Source organism: Histomonas meleagridis (genome assembly GCF_020186115.1).
Source record: "Histomonas meleagridis strain 2922-C6/04-10x chromosome Unknown contig_30, whole genome shotgun sequence".
NCBI lineage: Eukaryota > Parabasalia > Tritrichomonadida > Dientamoebidae > Histomonas > Histomonas meleagridis.
The window spans coordinates 543,660-565,445 of record NW_027150858.1 but is presented as its reverse complement, the minus strand read 5'-3'; the positions used below and the strand labels follow the sequence as shown (position 1 = coordinate 565,445).

At 27.3% G+C, this 21,786-nt stretch overlaps 5 protein-coding genes across 5 annotated transcripts; 2 read left to right on the top strand and 3 right to left on the bottom strand.

Annotated features, from left to right (window-relative positions):
* Window positions 1-1,168: 1,168 nt before the first annotated feature.
* On the bottom strand, window positions 1,169-1,690 carry GO595_004944 (ras-like protein 3; the record flags this gene model as incomplete). The annotated part of the gene is made up of 1 exon (XM_067918131.1): window positions 1,169-1,690. One exon carries the CDS (start codon window positions 1,688-1,690, stop codon window positions 1,169-1,171), a length of 522 nt encoding a protein of 173 aa, XP_067774962.1.
* A 743-nt stretch (window positions 1,691-2,433) lies between these two features.
* Window positions 2,434-4,461, bottom strand: GO595_004943 (uncharacterized protein; the record flags this gene model as incomplete). Its single annotated transcript, XM_067918130.1, has 1 exon — window positions 2,434-4,461. The coding sequence occupies one exon, from the start codon at window positions 4,459-4,461 to the stop codon at window positions 2,434-2,436; it is 2,028 nt and encodes a 675-aa protein (XP_067774961.1).
* An 870-nt stretch (window positions 4,462-5,331) lies between these two features.
* Window positions 5,332-5,916, top strand: GO595_004942 (Rab family gtpase; the record flags this gene model as incomplete). The annotated part of the gene is made up of 1 exon (XM_067918129.1): window positions 5,332-5,916. The coding sequence occupies one exon, from the start codon at window positions 5,332-5,334 to the stop codon at window positions 5,914-5,916; it is 585 nt and encodes a 194-aa protein (XP_067774960.1).
* A 10,769-nt stretch (window positions 5,917-16,685) lies between these two features.
* Window positions 16,686-20,117, top strand: GO595_004941 (WASH complex subunit 5-like; the record flags this gene model as incomplete). The annotated part of the gene is made up of 1 exon (XM_067918128.1): window positions 16,686-20,117. The coding sequence occupies one exon, from the start codon at window positions 16,686-16,688 to the stop codon at window positions 20,115-20,117; it is 3,432 nt and encodes a 1,143-aa protein (XP_067774959.1).
* Window positions 20,118-20,641: 524 nt separating this feature from the next.
* Window positions 20,642-21,049, bottom strand: GO595_004940 (Myb-like DNA-binding domain containing protein; the record flags this gene model as incomplete). The annotated part of the gene is made up of 1 exon (XM_067918127.1): window positions 20,642-21,049. The coding sequence occupies one exon, from the start codon at window positions 21,047-21,049 to the stop codon at window positions 20,642-20,644; it is 408 nt and encodes a 135-aa protein (XP_067774958.1).
* Between the last annotated feature and the right edge of the window lie 737 nt (window positions 21,050-21,786).

Sequence of the window (21,786 nt, the reverse complement as noted above, 5' to 3'; positions counted from 1 at the left end):
TAGAAACATCAGCAAAAGACAACATAAACATAAAAGAAATGTTTGAAACAATTGTTCATCTTGTACTTCAAAAATCCAGAAACAATTGTTGACAAAGAAGAGGAATCGAATACTCAAAGAAAACGCGAGAATAAAGAAATATGTTTTATTAATTAATATTGTAATAATAAATAAATTCTCAAAAATTTATCATTTAAATAATAAACTTTGTAAATATCAAAATATATAATTTTAAGATATAAATGTAATATCTATTTGAAAATAAATTATTTTATGTATTAAAAATTATGTATATTTAATAATATCGTATGAAAGTTTGTTAATATTGAAGAAGAACTTTTATTTAATATAAAGTTTGCTTAGTTAAATATATATATATATATATATATATATATATATATTTCTATTTTAAATATATTATTATATTTGATATTTATTATCAAATATGATTTCGAAATTCAAATTATTTTCAAATATTCTATTTGTTAAAATTATTTCAAAGTAAAAACATAAATATTTTTAAAATGAGTATCAAAACAAATATTTTCAACATTAATATCATCTTTTTTATTCTAGAAATATTTTAATTACTGTATATTAATGTTGTTTGATTAAGAACAAAATAATCTTGTGATGATATTTTTTTGAAGTTTTTCATTTGCTGAATCTTTTTATTTAATTAATTTCTTATGAATCATCATATCATTTTTGGAAAGTGCAGCATTCTCTAAAAAGAGTTGTAATATTCATGATTTATTTCATTAATTAGATGATATAAAATGAGTAAAATATAGGGTTATCTTTTTGATAATATTTGGGTTTATTGATTCATCTTCATTCACGCCTTTAATATTGAAATTTTATAAAATTTTTCTTAAATTTAAGATGAAATAAATATCTAAAGAAAGTGTTCAATACGTAGTAATATGGTATGCATTAATTTTCTTATTTTCCTTTAAATAATCTCCATATAATTGAAACTTATTTTATCGAAACATTTTGGAACAAATAATATATATGTGAATTTTGAAATACATGTAAAGCTCGGGAAATATATATATATAATGATTTTTATACTAGAAGGTAATTGCTGCCTATAATATAGAAGATTTTAACTTTTACAATTGCATCATATATGATTATTTGACATTTATTTATTCGTGATATTTCATTTAACACTATTTTTATTGATATATTGAGCAAATTCGATAAATGGATTTTCTATGTTGACATTTGCCAAAGCAGATGTTTCAAAGAAATGAACATTTAGTCGTTTAGCAATGGAACTTCCTTCAAATTTAGAGACAACGCGTTGATCTTCAAGATCACATTTGTTCCCACATATAACAATTGGAACAATTTTTTCTTTTTTAGCCTTTTTTATAGCATCGTAACAACTCTTTATATATTTAAAACTGAGATGGTCATCTATTGCATAACAAATGATGAAGCAATCGTGACTCATTGCATATCTTACTAACATTCCATGAAATGGTTCAGATCCACTGATGTCGGTAATTTCAAAGTCAAAGCCTTTATTGTTAATTTCCATAAAACGATGATATTCGTCAGACATTACTGTAACATGAACATACGAAAAAATTCCATCCACAAAACGCCTTATAAGCGATGTTTTGCCAGAACCTGGATACCCCATAACAAGGACTTTGCAAGTTTCGTTGCTTTTCATTTAGTTATGGGTGTTATAAACAAATATTTATGAAAACGAAAATACTTTCCTATATTTCAGAAAAAGTACTTTGAAACTCACCTGCCTGAAAAAGTTTGTGTTTGTATCTTAAATGATCGGAAACTGCCAATCGCTTGAAAAATTGTTAAAGTTTTGGAGAAAATCCTGTTGAAAGAGTTTTGTTAGTAATTTTTCAATATTGCAGAACCATATGAAGAAATTACAAACCTTATGAGAAGTGTGGTAAAGTAACTTTCAGAACTCTAGCCTCCAATACTGTATTAAAAGTCTGAGATCCACATTATCTATAGCAAAGCATTTTTGAGATGTTTACTTAAAAATTCAAAAAAATTACAAAAAAGTTTAAAACGGTTATGAAAAAGTCAACCAAAGAATAAAGACGTTAAGAAAGAATTGCTCCATCGTAGATAAAAATGATTTTTTAGAAATATTCCACTTTATTTAGATGAAAAGTGCTGTAGCTATGTGATATATCTTACTTTTAGATAATATTTTTTTTACCAATTTGATCACTTGAAGCAGTTTTGCGAATTTTCGTAACCACACAGCAAATTCTGCAAAACTGATGAGCATCAAATCAATCTTTGGTTTCTATTTTGATTTTCATGAATTATATTGAACACATTACATATCAAAAACAGAGATTAAAATATATCGAAACCTTTTTATTTATTTTTTCATTTAAGGCATCGAACTTATAATTTCAATTTTTTCATTTATAATTACACCATTTCATCATCATCATCATTTGTATTTATTTTTTCATCATTTTCCACATTTTTTTCTTCAGTTTCTTCATCACTTTTCGTTATCACTTCAATTTCTTCTTCTTCTTCTTCGTTATCATTTTTATTATTAATTTCTTTTTCTATAATTTTAATTGTTGTCGAGTCGTCCAAACAATTAATTTCGTTCAACATTTCTGGTTTTATTATTTTGCATCCTGCTTCATACAACAGAACGAGCAACTTCTTCAATTCCCTTTTAGCGATCTTCAATCTTGAAAGATCAGTTTTCGCCTTAATCATTGAGTATGGCTTTTTAATCGATGCGTTACTTTGCACCAATTTAAATAGCTCGCAGACTTTAATGTAACGTGAAATGAATCCACAACAGCCCATGCAATTATCGATCGTAAACAACAAATTCGGATTATACATAGCGATTCGATATGGAACTAAAACATTTTTAACAATTCCTTCGCTGTCTATAAATGTCGCATCTTGACATTTGAAACATTGTAAAAATTGTTCTTCGCTTTTACATGATATTATATACATCGACTTCGTCATCTCATTACAGAATAGGTCAGGTAGCACCGCTTCTTTCGTTGACGTTGAAAAGTGTTTATTGTTTGGAAGATATTTGACATTACAATATTCAAATGAATCAATGATATAAATGACATCTAGGAATCCACAGGACTCTGCAAAGATCTTCGGAATACGAAGTATTAACTGTACATATTGATCAAGACCATTTGTGGTTTTGTCTTTAACCGCTAACGATAGGTCTTTTGCCAATGATTTGATTTTGTCGAAGTTAAAATGTGGATATTGGGTCAAGATGGTTGGGAACTTGACATGGCCACCTGACGAGATGACACTGAACCATTGCTGGAGTGGTTGTACATATGGAAGAAGGGAATAATTGGAATATCGGATGGAATCAAAAACTGTGGTGAGAAGAAGTTGTTGAAGAAGAAATGGATTCTCGGTGCTAAGCAGTTCGGATTCAAAGTTTAATGGGAAAAGAAGATACTTATTTGCAACTTGTGATATTTGAAGTTTACGAAGGAGAGTGGTGGCGGCTGTAAAGAGCATGGTCGTCTTCCCGGACTGCCTGGGACCTGTTATAACGAATTTGATGTCTTTTGGTGAGATTTCATTAAATAAGTCAATTGACCATTCTTGAACTTCTTTCATAATTTGTGGTGTGGTTGCAATTCGTGTTCGAATGAGGTGTGATTGGAATGCAAGAAGTTGAGTGTCGTTATGAATTAATTGAATTGATTCAAGATTTGATAATTGCTTCTTTTGACCATTTGTTAGTGAAGAAAAAACTGAGGAAATGGATTCGTTGATACTGGTCTCTGAGGTAGATGAAGAAGTTGCAATCATTCTGTGGAAAGAATTTAATACTTGTTGTTTTTTGAGTTCTGCATTTGAAACTTTAGAAGTAACTGACTTTGAATCTAATTGAGGATCATTTTTATTGTGATTAGTATCATCATCAGAATCAGAATTGCTACGTTTTGTAAATACATAATTTAATTTCTTCTTCTTAGGTTTTGTGTCTTCTTTTTTGACAAACCTTTCACCGGCTGAAACGTAGACGAGTTGCTGTTCTTTTAATTGATCAAATGAATTGATTAAATTTCCATCTTCATCATATAACTTTTTTGGATATGAAGGCATTTTAAGGATTTTAAACGCATCGTCGAGGATTTTATCAAAAAACAAAACACGATATCTTCTTGGCTCATCTCTTGGAAGTGCATTTTTAACTAAGCGAATTGTAACACCCTTTTGAGACAAGTTTAGCAAAGACCTACGAATGGCTTGTGCGTTTAGTTCTTTTTTTTCTTCCTCCTCTGCATGAACATTTTCTGTTGGAGTTTGTATTTGATTTTGTTCAATATCTTCAGATTCTGATGACGATTCATTGACGTCATCAATAATCTCAACAGAGCTTGTTTTCTTAAGAAGAGCAGACTTCTTAGAACTTTGATTTGATCTTTGTCTTCTCATCTACGCTTTTGTGTCACTTTCCCAAAATATAAACGGTCATTCCGTTGTTTTTTTGTGATGTAAAGTATTAAAACACCCAAAAGCAATCTTACATACATAAAAAACAAGTTATACTCCAATTAAAACAAACCAACAACATGCACAATGTTGCCTTTTCTGAAAATCTTCTTATGCAGCAAAACTAAAATATTTGTAAATTAATTATTGAATCATCTTGAGATTGTCTTTAAGTATTATTTTTTATCATTTTGCTAACCTTGCTCATGTGCTTTTTAGCTCAGGTATAAAGTTAAATAAAAGTGATGTTCCACTTTCAAATAAAAAATTAATCATTAGAATTTGCACTGTTAGCTAACTCTAATAGAAAAATTATATTGAATCTTTATTGCTTGTTAGTGAGCTTAATCATGAATGCATTCATTATGTATGATGTATTGCTTTTCGCAACAATGTAATCAGACTATTTTTTTGTTTTTATTATTGCAATGAACAGTGCATTCCCAGTTATAAATTTCTATTGTAATTCTTCCCTAAATCGATGGAAACCAGCTTGGGAAGGACCACAACCCTAAAAATCATTCAAAACAGCGTGCCCTTTCATTCAATTTTCTATATCTATTCAAAAATTCGCGCTTTCCTGGAAAAGGTTTTGCCTTTCTATCTCATTACAATAAGATATAAATTCGGGAAAAAAGAGATTTGTAAAAACATCAAAAAAGATAACATTTAATATTGTTATTGTGCATTCTCGTTTTATATATGACTCTAAAAAATTGTTTGATTTTTGCCAGAAATGAAACAACTGTGAAAGAAACCGTTTTATTGTGGTCATTTTTTCAATAGAACCATAGGCAATATAAAAAAGAACCAATGACGAAAGAAATCACAGGAAAAGTATTAGTGATTGGAAACCCCGACGTTGGAAAAACGTCCCTTTTTAAAATCATAGAAAATAGCTCTGTTGTAGATTTATATACTACAATTCAACCAACATTATTAAAATACTCAAGAGTAATTTCTGATACAAAGGTAAACGTGGAGCTCTGGGACACGCCTGGAAATACAACATACAAAACAATGCTTAAAAATTATCTTCGTAATACCATTGCGTTTATCTTTGTTTTTGATAAATCTTGCACACAATCTTTTGAAGAACTTGATGATTGGTACGAATTTGTCTCCAGTGCAACAGAAATTAAGTTATGCTATGTGGTAGGTAACAAAACTGATCTTCCATCTCCTCAAGTTTCAAATGAAAAAGCTGAAGAATGGGCAAAAGCTCACAAAGCAAAATATATTGAAACATCAGCAGTTACAAGAGAAAATGTTGACTTCTTGTTTTCGACAGTTACCAAAGATATTTTTGAGCTTTCGCCAAAGGATGACTCAACATCTGATGAAAAAAGAAATGAAGTACCAATTAAGTTATCAAAAAAGAAGCAACAGTGTTGTTAAAAAATAGTTTATTTACCCAGATAATACCTATAGATAATATTTTTACGAAAAAGTAAAGTCAAAGTGTATCATTTCAAGAAATTTCTTGTAAGTACTTTGATCATTTGTTATTTTGTTAAACTTGGTTTAAATAATAAATATATGATTGAATATTTGCAGAAGAAAAAATAAAATGTGTTATGTACCATTGAAATTTGATTGGTTGTTTTTGTTTTTTCTCTTGTTTTTATTTCTTAAATTAATATTATCATTATGGATCTTTGTTGGATGAATGGGGCACTCCTCAGATCAATCAAAAAGTGGATGGTTCAATGGCTAGATTTAAAAATAATTGCGAATTCCAGAATTTTACATTGAATTACGCATTGATACAAAATTTATCCTGTTAATACAAATGAAGCCTTATATAAAAATAAATTTTTTAGGTTCATTTAATTTTATAAATAAAACAAGCATACACATAAGATTTCAAAGTTATACAAAAAATGTGAATGAAACATTCTAGCATTAACAAAACCATTGGGATTTCAAAGGACAAAAAACCTTTCCTATTAATTCGGTTTAAAGATATCTTTTCACAAAAAATCAAATTATTGATCGTAATTTATCATTTTCGTATTGGGCTGTTTCTCATTGTAATGTTCAGTAATGACAAGGTGTACTCAATAGATATCCATTCAACTTTAAGAGTAAATAATACTATGAATAATAATTAATTTTTTGTCGTTATGAATTTTCATCATTTTTTTCACAAAAATTATCATCAAATTATATGAAAATCATACAATGAAATATGATATAAAATATTCTATTTATCAAATTTTGATTCAAAAATTAAAATTAATCAAATGAAATGCGTTAATAATAATATATGAAAACAAACTGAATATAGGAAATGTTAATTTCAATATTTAAATATTAACTCTTTTATCCTTGAGAATCTTTTAATTTTATTATGTCGTCACATTTATGATGTTGAATTTTGGCTGCAAATAATCGAATAATTTCTGCATTTTTCTTTTCTGATACTATCATAAGCGCTGTTTTATATGTTTATAAGTAATTCCAAATGTTTATATGAAATTTCATATTTTTTCAAAATATTTTAAATAAAACAAATAAATGTCTTTAGCATTGATATCAATTCCTTCTTGTTCAAGAAGTAATTTAACTATTTCTGTATAACCATTATAAGATGCATTCATAAGTGCTGTTTGAAATAATTTAAATAATTTCCAAATATTATTTTTAAATTCTAAATTATTAAAATAAATTTTAAATAAAACAAATAAATTTTATCTTTAGCATTGATATCAATTCCTTCTTGTTCAAGAAGTAATTTAACTATTTCTATATTACCATTTGAAGATGCATAGATAAGTGCTGTCCAAAATTATTTAAATAATTTCCAAATATTATTTTGATATAGCAAATTATTAAAATAAAAACTTAAGTTTGAATTAAGTTAATAGGTAATGTATGCCCGAATGTGCATTCACATATCGAAAATAACTTATATACGACAATTACATGAATATGCCACGAATAAATTTGAATTTTTTTGAGTTCGTTAATATTTTCGATAGGTTTGAAAAGAATTTAATATCAAGATTTTATATAATTAAATAAATGATATTTCATCATTTCCCGAATAATTTCTGAATTTTTAATTTCTTAATAGATTAAAATATTATTCTTAGTTTTTTATTAATTATAGATGCAACTATGTATTTATATATTATATATCCATTATATCAAGATCGTATGATGATCTCCATATACGATTATAATCCGATTATAAGTTATTGATATCATTATACATGTTACAGCGGTTCGAAGCCAAATTTGAATGAGTGAATGAATAAAAATCACTCAATCAGCTCGTATCGTTCTCAAAAACAATTTCAGAATCAAGCTTGCAAGCTTAAGCTCAAGAAACTGTGGTATTGAATAATATTCGGAAAAATAGAGAAATTAACAACATTACATAGAATGTCAAATAAATTGAAAAATGTAATATATTTAAAATTTGAAAGCACATGAGTAATATGAGATAAAAGGAATCGATGAATGCATCTCAAGTCAGTATTTTAAAGATAATGTGCAAATTGCATTTGTATCGATATTTATTCAATCAAATTGAACATTTTGCTAAAATACAAAAATTAAAAAATAATCATCAAATAAATTCAATGATCAATAATCGTTTTTTCAGAAAAAAATGTATCGTTTGTACTCGGATATTTCAAGAATGTGTACTGACACAGTACATCATTAAGGTATTACGAATATTATCACATCATTCATTTTTTCAATAAATTCATAAATAAAATAATTTCAAGAAAATCAAGATTTCATATAATTATTTGGAATAAATAACAAATCACGATTCTATGATAAAATATCGATATTTTTATTTTCTAACAAACCATGGATCATTTAATTATGCTGTTGACAAATTACAATGATGTAAATAATGATGCTAATTTTTTTCAATTCTCCAGGGATAATGAAAACCCAACCCAATGGGTAAAGCCGAATTCAATACTTTATATCAAAAATGAAGTCATATCAGTTCACTTTTCCTCACCAAAATTTTACTGTTTGAATAAATTCACTTATAATTTTGATTTTTGTATAAACAGTAATAACTAATGATTTTTGCAACAATAACCTAAAAGCCGTTTTTTTTTGTATCGGACATGATTTTCTGAATAAAACCTCTTTGGGTAACGATGGCCCAGGTTGGGCAACAATAGTTCAACTAGAATACGGTTACCCATATCTTAAGATATCTTAAGTATTTAAATGATTTTCTGAATATAATCGTTTGAGGCAACGATACGGGCAACTTGGGTAACAATATGGGCTAATTGAGTGATTTCTGATCGTATTTTAATTCAAATTTGAATACAGCCACTTGGGTAACGATACAGGCTAATTGAATGATATTGAAATTTACCATCGTACCAACAAACGAATTACATGTAACTCAACTTGATATACTACTAATCAATTCCAACAAAACGAATGACATATGAGACTGATAGCGCACAGACATACCAGAATTGATATGTTTGATTCAATAATGGCACTAAAAAATTTGCAAATTTAATCATTTCATCATTATAAATTTTGGATTTGGCAACTCAAAAATTTAAAGGCCAATACATAATTTCAAAATTACATCATTGATTGAAATTATAGTAATTAAAATTAAAGGAATTATAACATATTTCTTTATAGATATTAACATATGTATTTGAAAGAAGTCGATCATTTTACATCCAAAAATTACATAAACTATTGAATTAAAAATAAAAAAAAATTCAAAATATCTTAATATATAATATATTCAAACATGATAAAACAATGTTTTTAAATATTACATAGCTAGTGTTATATACAAATATAATATTTTAACTTTTCATTGAAGAAATATTCGTCAGGTACCGGTAACGTTTTTTGACAAACCACATTTTTTGTTTACAGAAATCTCAAATGATTTTGGGATATTTTTTTTGCCCAGGGCAAAAAAAATATCCCGGATTAGCAACAATAATGTAAATAAATAACGTATCTTTTCGAGGAACGGGTAAAATTTTGATAACATTTACCATCATTCAAATTTGTTACTATCGTCACTTATCGTTGCCTCTATCGTTTGATATAAATCATGCAAAAGTCGATCTTCGTCACTTTTTGGAATGAAAGAATAGATTTATCTTGTGCTAATTATGATATTATTCTTAGATTTATATTAATCATAGATGTAATAATGTATATATATTATATATTTATGATATCAAGATCGTAGGATGATCGCTATATACGATGGGTGGAAATCGCGGGTCGAGTTTAATATGTAGTTTTTATAGAAAGTGCCGATTTTTATTTTTGGTGTTTTTGATTTGCTTAATGATCGTTTATTCCGATAGAAAACCGTCATTTTATTGCAATAATGTTTTTGTTTTGATCTAGTCAATCTGAAAGGAATTATTAGTATAACTCGAATTTGGTGTACACGCACTCTTGCCGATAGTTTATACGGTTAGCAAAATTACTTTTTATGTAAAATTAAGAATAGATAAAACAAACCGTTACATTCGGCCAATGCCTCGACGTTAAATTGAATGCATTACATTTCAATTGTGTTTATTTTGATCTGATCAAAACAAAAACCTACACTATCGGCAAAAGTGTATCCAATCGGTGTTTAACCAAAATTCATTAATGATTGATGTGAAACTTGTTGAAAACCAGGATATGGAAACATTAGTAGCAGATAGTTTTATTGGAAGTTCATATTGTTTCGTTATTTTTGTTATTATTTTCGGAATAAGTATACATATCGGAATTCAAAACCCAAGAGAGTCATCAATATGTACAAGGTATCTCTTAATGAAACCTGTACGGAAGAGCAATATCTCTTCGCAAAAATTTTCTGAAACATTATTATATACTAACCGATTTTCCAGAATTATGCTCCAAAACTATAACGTACAAGATCCAATAAATGTTAGTGTCGTCTTGAATTTGAATAATGGGAATAATCGAAATTATACAAAGCAAGTTAATAACAAAGATCCTCTTATATTTTATTCCAGATACTTAGAATCTTGTAGACTTACAGTTAATCTTTCAGTTCCAAGGAATTTTTTAGTGCCAAAATCTTCATTAATTTCAATTGAATTTGGGAGTCAACAATATTGCAGAAACATTTTATCCTTTTTATATTTCATTTATAGTCTTATTGCAATAGGAACGTTGTGTATTTTTACCATAACTTTAAAGTTAAAATCTCGATCATTTTGGAAATGGAAATTTGAACAACAACTTACTTTGGTTCTTATAATAATAACACTATTAAACAACAAACCATTTTTTGTTCTTAGGTCTACAACAATTAACAAATTTTATGACATCATCATTGAATCATTATTTTCAACATATATTCGATTTTTTTCGATTATTATATTTTATGATTTTATACATAATGTGAATAACAATTTGAGACGTTTTTATTTATCAAATTTAATTTTTTTTGCTATTTATTTCGGAATTAAACTTTTTTGTCAAGTTTTTAAAGAAATAAATTATAAAGAAATTCTCATAAATAAATCTCAAAACATTTCCTTAGACATAGTATTAAATGTTTTTGATTTCGTTTATCTTATTAAATTGATGTTTACATATATTAAAGCGTTAAAGAACTTTAATTATGTAAAAGAAATGAAACTCCAAAATTATATATTTTGGATCTCTTTCACATTAATTGCTTGGATATCTTTGAAAATTATTGTAAATGAATTAAAAGATTACCAAACACTCTGCAAATTGGATTTCCCTTGTTCGATGTGCATTATGAACTTCTTCTGTATCATTATGGCGTTTCTGAATTCGCCAATCAAAAAGTTGAATGGAAAATATTGGAACTTCATCTTCATTTGATGTATAACTTTTATAAAATATTATTAATAAATATATATTATTATATTGTAATTTTTTTTTAATTCTTCATGTGCATTAATTTTTGATTTGATACTTTTTCTTTTTGATTTAATGTGAAGATATCAAAGGATAAATTTAAAGATTGAAGAACTTCAAATTGAAATTAATACTTTAGTTAATCAAGAATCAAATTATATAATAATATCATAGTAAAAACATTAGATTTATCTCAAGCTAAACAAAATAAAAATTAAATTTACATATAAAATCGAAAACTTAAATAATGAAATCGAATCATTAAAAACAAAGAAATACAATTTTACTGATTTTTATTTGTTTTATTTGAAATTTATTTTAATAATTTGATATTTCAAAATAATATTTGGAAATTATTTAAATTATTTGAAACATCGCTTATTTTGCCATCTTGGAATGTTACTTCTTGAACAAGGAATTGATATTGATGATAAAAATATTTATATGTTTTATTTTGAATTTAATTTAATGATTTGATATTTTGAAATAAGATTTGGGACTTATTTAAAACAGCACATACGATTGCATATGATATAAAAATTATTAAGTTCCTTCTTGAACAAAAAAGAAATGATATTAATGCTAAAAATATCAATTTGTTTTATTTAATATTTATTTTAATGATTTAAAGATTAAAATTTTAAAATGACTTGCATAAGTTAGCCTAAATTTAACATGAAATTTAAGTTGGAATGTCAACAAAGAAAAACTAAATGTTTTTGGTTTAGTCAAGGGCATCTAAATGTTTCAATCAGTTTACAATTATTTGCATTCACCAATTCCACCAGCAACAATGAATTCATCAATCATTATATACACTTTATGGAAGCCAATTAGTAAATCTACTTCATGAACTTTCCCATTATGCGTCCATGAATTCGACAAAGAGATGGATTGTTTCGAGAATATCGCGTTCATTATCGTTGGCATCAATGCGCATGCACATGAACAAGGCATCGTATGGATGGTAAATGTTTTTGTAATTATTATATTAGATTTGCTGTTCTTCTGGAAATTAAAAGATGAAGTTAAATACTTTTCATCAATTTATGTCTATATGAAATATTTTATTGACATTATTTATATAAACAATATTTTATAAGCATAACACTTAAATATTAAAAAAGTATAATTTCTCTATTTGTATGATCTATCATTTGAACACTAAAGATACGTTCATAAAAGCATTTCGAAGAAAAATTACAAATTTAGAAACATTTATTTATTTCTCCTTCTTACAGGAGGCGCAGGTATCTCCAAGTTATAAGATTTCAAAGTTTTAATAGACTTTTCCACTTTTGCTCTTAAATCACTTTCTTTTCTTTTTAATGCCACAAGTTTGAGTTTATATTCTTTAATTTGTTCGTTCATTTCTTTCATTTCATTTGTATTTGTTATTGGCACTTTAATTTTTAGCAACTGATTAAAACACGATTTTTGTTTTCTTAAAATTTGTTGCAAATTCTTAATTTCAAATGACAATTGACTTAAATTTTCATCGGAATACATATCATTTAATTCATATAATTTTTGTTCGATAATTTCATCTTCAATTTCGAACATTTTAATTTTTTTCTTTATTATTTTTCCCGATAATTCTTAAGATATCCAAAGTTGAACATAATTGTTTAACATTTGGTTTCCCTTCTCTTTGTGCGTCTTGAATAATTTTATTCATCATTTCATGATAACATTTTAAGTCATCAATTTGATTTTGTATTTCTTCGATTTCTTCATTACTTTCATTAATATTTCTCATCAATTCATTTATTTGTTCTTGTTTCTCATTTATTATTTCGGAATATTTATGTCTGACACGTGTTTCTCTTGAAGCTTTTGTCGTATCTTCTGTTGGTACAACTAATCCAAGTCTTTTCTCCATTTCTTTCATTATCGACAAAAGTTTTTCTCCTTTTTCTTGATTCGTTTTAAGTAATTCTTGTGCTTTTGGATACTGTGAATCAAGTATTTGCTTTTCTTGTTCTAATATAAATTTATGTGATAACTCTTCGTTATTTTTATTAATTGATTTTTGTTGTTCTTCTAAACTTATACCATTTTCTTGTGTTTGGACTTCTATAGATTGATAATTATCTTTCGGATCTTTTTCGATTATCGGCTCAATATAATAATTCTCAATTAAATCAGTTTTTACTAAGTTTGGAATATATTTCTTTTCTTCGGATTTTAACGTGTTATATTCTTCTTCAAGATTTTCGATTTGTTGATTAAGTTGTGATAAATAATACGTTGTATCAGCTATGGATAAATGTAAATCAGTACGAGTAAGTTGTGATGAAATCGCATCTTTAAGTAAACCATTTGCCCATTTAGTTTCTAATATAAATGAATTATTTTCTTTTTTAGTTTTAGATTTTGATATATTCGATTTTTGTTGAATTTGATTTTCTTCAATTGAATCTGTTTCTGTTTCAGAATTTTCTTCTTTCATATTAATTGATTCGATTTCTTTAATTTTATTCGGATTTTCTGTTTTAATTTCAGTGATTTCAGATTCATATTCTGCTTCAGTTTCAGTTTCATAATTTGAATCTTGTTTTATTTCGGAAGTATGAAATTCAGCATTTAATAATATGTTTCGAATTTCTTTACCATTTGCATCATAAACTTTTTTATTTTTAGTATTAAAATTATTATCAATTTGAATTATATCATTTAATTTATTAAAATTAGAATCGAAAATTTGTAAATTATTAATATTAATAATATCAATTGTAAATAATTCATTACCTTTATTATCATATATACTTCGATTAATACAATAACCACTTGGTGTAATAAAAACGGGATTTTTAATTTTATTACCTTTTGAATCATAGAAATCATGTAATTCAAAAGTGTTTCTATGAAATGAAGGAACATTTTTTACTTCTTTTCCTTCAATATCATAAACTTTAAGATTAGAATTTTTAATATTTCCTTTTGAATCAAGTTCAATTATGTTTCGATATTCATTTCCTTTTATATCGAATATTTGTTTATTTTTCACATATCGATTTAATTTATTTCCATCTTTATCATAAATTTCATTATTTATACATTTTCCATTTGCATCAATTTCAATTGGATTTTCGATTTCTTTTCCTTTTGAATCATAGAGTCGATTTGCTTGTATATAATCAATTGGTTTTATTAAAAGTTTTAACCCTTTATTATATGAATAACTTTGTTTACTTTTCTTTATATTTGATGGCGTATGAATAATTTCACTATTAAACGAATCTTCGGATTTGAAAATTTTGGAATTACTTTTATGAAATAAATTTTTGTTGACTTTTTTATGCATTGGATCAATTGCAATATTAATGTTATTGTTTTTATTATCATTTGGATAAATCTTTGTTAAAGAATTTGCTTTTAAAAGTGGAAGCTTATTATCTTGTGTGGAATCAATTGTTACAGTGGAAATTGTGCTTTGATTATCATTATCATCTGATTCTTCAACAATTTGTTTTTTGTTATTATTCTTTTCATTTGAATTAGATGAATCGCTTTGAGAATTTTCTTTATTATCAGAATTCTGCTTTGTATTTTGTTTAACACCATAAATATTTTTCTTTATTTTTTTGGATTTTGTGAATTTATTATTTTCTTTAGTTGAATCATATGAATCACTTTCTGTTAAATTTTGTTTTATCTCTTCGCTTTGCTGTGGTCTTTCACTACGAATATTTTTATTTGCTTGTTTCTTATTTTCATTATTTCCTTTATCTGAATTATTTTCACTTAAATTTTGCTTTTCATTTTGGTTATTAATTTTTTTCTTTATGTTTTCAGATTTAGATAAATTATTTTCTTTATTTGAATTCTGTTTTAGATTTTGCTTATCATTATCAATCTTTTTCTTTATGTTTTCAGATTTAGATAAATTATTTTCACTTAAATTTTGTTTTTCATTTTGGTTGTTAATCTTTTTCTTTATGTTTTCAGATTTAGATAAATTATTTTCTTTATCTGTATTAAATGAACTTTTGGTAACATTTTTTCCCGAATTATGTTTCTTTTTCTTGATTCGCTTTTTAGTTTTATGTGTTTTTGGTTTCTTTAAATGAATTATTTCATCATTTTCATCGCTATATGAATAAAAGTCACAAGCCTTAGAGAATGAATAAGGCTGAAAATGATAAGTATCAGAATTCATTTCTTTTTTATAAAAAGATGAAGAATTTAATTCATTATCCGAATGTGGTTTTTCCGATATATGAACATTATTATTTACTTTATTATTTTTGTTAAATGAATATGTTTTACTAAATTGATTATTATCTTGATTTTGATCATTAATTTGTGAAATATTAAATGAAATATCTTTTGTTAATGTACTTGTTTGTTCTTGATTAGATATTGAAGATTCATCAGAACTTATTAGTTCAGATAATTGTTGATATTGTGCATCAGAGATTTGACTTGTTGTAGTTAATTGTTGTCCACGAAAAATCGATTCAAGTTCATTAAATATTGGAAAAGCTTTTTGTATTTCTTCATTACGTTGGAAATATGCAATTACACTACTACTTTCTTCATCATGTTCCGAATCATATAAATTTTCTTGATATAAACTTTGAGTATTTAATAAACTTAAACGAAGTTGCTCAAGTTTTTCATTGTTTTCTGGTTTGGATATAAATTTACGAAATTCACTGCTGTTAAGAATTTTAAATGCTTCCTCACGAAGTTTTTGGTTCATTTTAATTAGTTCTTTCTTTAACTTATTAAATTTGATGATTTCGTTGATAAGTTCTGTTTCGTTGTCAACTTTATTTCGATATTCAATGGTTTCTTTTCGTGTTTTGACAATTGCTTGATATAATTTATGGATTTCTTTTTTGACTTTTTTAATGGTAACGCCTTTAGTTGACTTAGTAAATTGCCGTTGATATTTTTGAAAACGATGTCGTGCACGATTTCGTTCATTTTCTGCTTTTTTTATTTCGTTTGGTGAATTTTCGATATCTTGGTGCATTGATTCAATTTGGTTCTTTCTATATATTATTTGTTGTTTAAGTCGTTCATTTGCTTGAAGTATATTTGAAGTTGATTGCATTAATTTATTAATATCACGAACATGATCTCTATTTTCCTTTTTAAGATCAGCAATCTGCTTCTTGAGCATCGCTATTCGTGAATTACTATTTAAAATTGGGAGCGAGCTCATTTTTTGAGATACGTTAATTCGCAGGATTCAAACGGTTTAGGGGCGCCCCGAGTTCATATCGTTTGTGGTTAAATACGGTTATTTTTAACAAAATATTTTCCTATAAATGGAACTACTATCTAAATCAAACCCATGTGGATGGAGCCTTTTGACAATAGTATCACGTGGTAGCTCCATTATTGCCGAAATTCAGCGGCTTTCGCAATATATTCCAGAAGATTTCACCTTTCCAAAGACAAATTTAACTCATCCATATGCAAAAATTCTTTATGATTTTGATTATATTGGCAGGGAATCCGAGATTGAATCCACCATTGAACATAATCAAGAACTTAAAAATCTTGATGAAGAATGTAGAGAAACACATGTAGAAATTGTTACTCGATTTTCTCGTTTATTTGAATCAATAGTTCGATATGTTCTTGATTTTCTTCATTACCTTGATCAACTTTCACAAAATTATTTTCTTCAAATGTCAGTCGAATCACTTCTTCGAGAAACAGATGGCAAACAACTTCTTGGAGAAGCACTTTATCAATATGGTGTAATGCTTCTTCAAATGGATTCATATATTCCAGGCATTGTTCGAGAGCGAATTCTTGTAGCTTTTAGTCGATGGAGAGGTTCATCATTATTACTTAATTATTCCAAGGTTTGTGAGGTTTGTAGGTCCACTGGTTATGTTAAAGGCCATCCAATACCTCCTGCTTATCCACTTGAGTTAATTAATCGAATTGAAATCCCATCAAATTTTGTAAACCTTTTAATTGATCGCTATCGTAATGACGATGTCTATCTTCAAATGCCTAATTATCCTGATGCAGAACATCGAAGTGTAGCCTTAGCTACTCAAGGAGCAATGTTATTCATTTTCTTATTATTTTCACCCGAAACATTACAAAGTAGTACATATCTAATGAAAGAAATTACAAGTCGATTTTTCTTTGATAATTGGATTGTTCCATATTTTATGGGAAGTTGCTTTGATTTAAATGTCGTTTGGAAGCCATTTCCAGCTGCATATTCAGCAGTCTCAGAAGCAATGAAAACTAATGCGAATCAATATTATCAACGAATGATTTCATTATTACCAAAATATCATTCACAAATCAAGCAAATATTATCGGATGGCTTTACTAAACTTGAACAATTACTTGATAACATTGATAATTATGTTAAAGTCGTTCGAGACTCAAATGTTATTTTACGATTTTTAGTATTACAAACAGTTGAACCAAGTAAAAAAGCAGTTTTTCCATTGGACCGCGATACATTATTAGCGTTTCTATTAGATTTAGCAGAATTTGAATTCGAACTTAAGACAGCATTAGATGATGCACTTAATAAGAAACCCGAATTATGGAATGATGAACGTACTAAAGCCGCAAACTTATTACGAGAATTAGCTTTATCGTTTAGTGGTACATTATCATTATCATCATTACAAAAAGATGAAAATCTACAAAAATGGTTTGAAAGCATTGCGAATGAAGTTGAGCAATTAGAAAATGAAAATTCACAAACAAACACACAAAAAATATTCCAATTAATTGTCGCTTTAGAGAAATTATTACAATTTTCACAAATTAGTCAAAGTATATTCATTAAAGAAAGTGTTGCAAAAGTCATTGGATCACTTAAAACATTAGGACGTCTTTTATGTGTCGATGAATCATATGGACCATTAATTGGTACATTAAGTGATTTCAAATATGGCTTTTATATCATTAATTCATTTATCCCATTAATGCAACATCGAATTAAAAATGATCCGTTTTCAGTCTTAAAATTACGAGCGACATTTTTGAAGCTTACATCATTATTAGATTTACAATTAATCCGTATAGTACAAGCAGAATCACCAGATGCAGTATCAGTATCAGAACATTATTCAACATTAATTGTTGATTTCGTACGTACCGTATTAGAAATAGTACCAATTTCAATCTTCGATGTCTTAGCACAAATTATCCGTATTCAAACAGATGTCCTTAAAGAATTACCAAATCGTATTGAACGTATAAAACTTAAAGAATATGCACAACTTAATGATCGTTCTAAATTAGCAGCGTTAACGAAGGAAATCTCAATATTAACATCAGGTGTCTTAGCAATGAAGACTACATTAATGGGGGTAATTACTGTTGATCCTAAACAAATGTTAGAAGAAGGGATTCGAAAACAACTTGTTAAGAAGATCGTTAATGTGTTATATTATTGTATTGTTAATTCTGATAATAAGAAGAAAAATAATGCAATTACATTACAACGATTTAATCAAATCATTGATTTGGTAGGTAAAGCACTCGAAGGTATTCAACATAGCTTCGAATATATGGGAGATTATGTTAACTTAGATGGGTTACGGATATGGCATCATGAATATAATCGAATTATGTGTTTCTTAGTTGAACAAGAATCGAATCGTTTCTTACGTAAGAAAATACTTTCTTGGCAATCAGAGTTCCAAAGTAAAATATCACCAATCGAATTACCGAAGTTAAAAGATAACAAGAAATATAACACATGTTTAGGTGTGTTAAGTGACATGTTAATCGAATTAACAAATATTAAACATGGAATTTATTGCGAAATAATTGGAGGTTGGTTAAATCCAAATACTGGTGAAGAAGTTTTAGGAACAAAAACTATAAACAAAATGTGTAACGCTATAGGTATCGAAGGTACTTCATCGATAGATACATTGTTATCATTTATTTTGGCTGATCGATTGAAGAATTTCTTTAAGTTATTTGAAAATGAACATTTCGGTAACTTTTATACTACAATGCAATCGTTGTTAAATCTATGGCCGAATCCACCACAGTCATTAGATGTATATAATAACATATTACAAAATATTTCACACGATTTAAATAATTGGACAAATTTGGTTTGTGGAATTGGACAAATACAATTATTAAAGGCAACAATTGATAGTCATATGAAATTGAAATGTCAATTAGAAGCAAATAGTTTACACTTCTTATTACAAAATGCTAATAACACTGTGTTACAAGCGATAAAACAATTTTATAGAGACCCAACTCATAACCCATATCCATCTTCGCAATTAATTATTGCGCTATCGGCGTACTTAGAAAATTGTGGAATATGTGAACCGTTAGAGAAAATTTATACGTTACCAAGTTCAGTACCTGAAATTTCATTTGTTTTATTCGCAATAACGTTGTTGAATTTGGGGCACCCTAAAATTCATGAGGACGATAGACTTCATATGTTAATTCATAATGAACATTATGGGCATTATGAATTTATCGTTGGTATAATTACGATTTTAAGGCAATTAAATGTACAGCATCAATACGCGTATTTGACATTCTTGGGACAATATACCAATTTCTTATTGGCAAGTCCGAAAGGTGGTAAGAAAGAAGACACAAATGGTATCGCAGTGTTAAGGGATTTGAAGTATATAATGATATTCGTAAAGGATTACGAAGCATTGGCAAAATGCCCAAGAAGAATGATCGATAGCTTCATATCTCCGACAATATTCGACTTCCTTTCAATATGAATGATAAATAAAATTTTTAAATTTGGTTCGAATTCTAATTGTTTTCAAAGGTATTGCGCTAATAAAAGTTGAATTTTAATTAAAAAAATTTTTTTTGATTAGACAAATTTTTCATTAATTTTCAAGAAACTGATATACGTTTTTGATGTGCTGTATGTTGGAGAACATTTGGTATAAATTATATAAGTTAATTATATTATATTTCACGGAAGAAAAATTGATCAAACACATGAATAGATTATACTTAATATCATATGCAACCCAAATGAAGTCTTTGCAGTGGTTGGATTATTGCTTCTTTAGACAGATTTGTCCCCATTTTATTTGCAGAAGAACGATGTCGTCTGAAACAATGTTCTATCAATTTCACAGAAATATCCTCAAATAATTGACAAAATTGAAACGGTAAAATGTGACATGACAAAAATTTATTGAACAAAAGTTCAAACTTTTGAACGATTTCAGGTTATCAATTGAATTTTAAGTAAATGTTGAATTTTGAGAATTTGGAACGTCTTTCGAAGTTAAAGGATGTTTTCGAATGATCCGAAAGTTCCAATGGAGTTATCAGATTCCCATACAATTTCTGGAAATACATCACATGAGATATTAAAAAGATTGGTTAAGCCATCTGTTGGTGGTATTGAATCAGATTTTTTTTGTCGTGCAGAACCTTGTTTAGAAGGCTTGTAGACAAGTTTTGCGTATCGATTTTTGAGGCTAACAGATTCCCTCTTGTCAAAGAATTGTTTCATGAATGACCAACATGGGCCAAATTCTTGATATTTTTGGAGAAGAAGTGCATCCTCCTCTGGTGTCCATGGTGAAGACCTTATGTTGGGTGAAAGGTAGTTTTTGTATCTTTCCCGACATTGTCTGGCTGTTCGTCCTTCCATTTGATTTGCAACAAACTTCCAGTTTACCTTAGCCATGCTTGACACGATGCTCACAAGTTTTTGGTCTTCAAGTTCAGTAAACTTTGTTCTTGGAGGTAATGTTTTGGACATGAAACAGACTGACATTTTTACTTTTTGCGTTTGGAATGAATGATGCATTCAAATTTAAACATAAGTTTAACTCAAATTTTCGATTATTTTTTCAATGCTTTGAAATCACCAAAAAATCAAGAGTAAGATTTTCCGATATACTTCTAATAAATTCCAACATAATAATAAATTTATATCATCTATTATTAATATTTTGAGATTATACAATTAAGTTCTGATATTTTTAAGTTTCATCAAAATATTCGTGTTTTTTATTATCCATAAACTAAGATTTTACACTTTTTTATAACCATTTTAATAGAAATATTCAGAGGAATATAATAGTTTACAAACGGTTTTTTGACGCTTCTGGAATGTAAATTGTTTTGAGAGAAAATTGAATAATCGGGGATTGAATACTTATCGATTGTCAGGCTGTACAATTATGTTCAAAGTAATCGGTTTTGTTTTTATTTCAAAATGTTGTTTTACAACCATTCAATTTGGAACGCTATTTTCGAAGTTTTCTAATAATTAGAGTCACTCTCCAATTAAAAAGTTGAATGTTCGGTTAAAATGTTTGAGTGTGTTTGGGAACGTGTCATCGATACGAGTTTAATTTGATGGCATGGGTCACCCCAAGTTACGTAAAATATTTCAATAATGAGCATTGAATTTTTCTG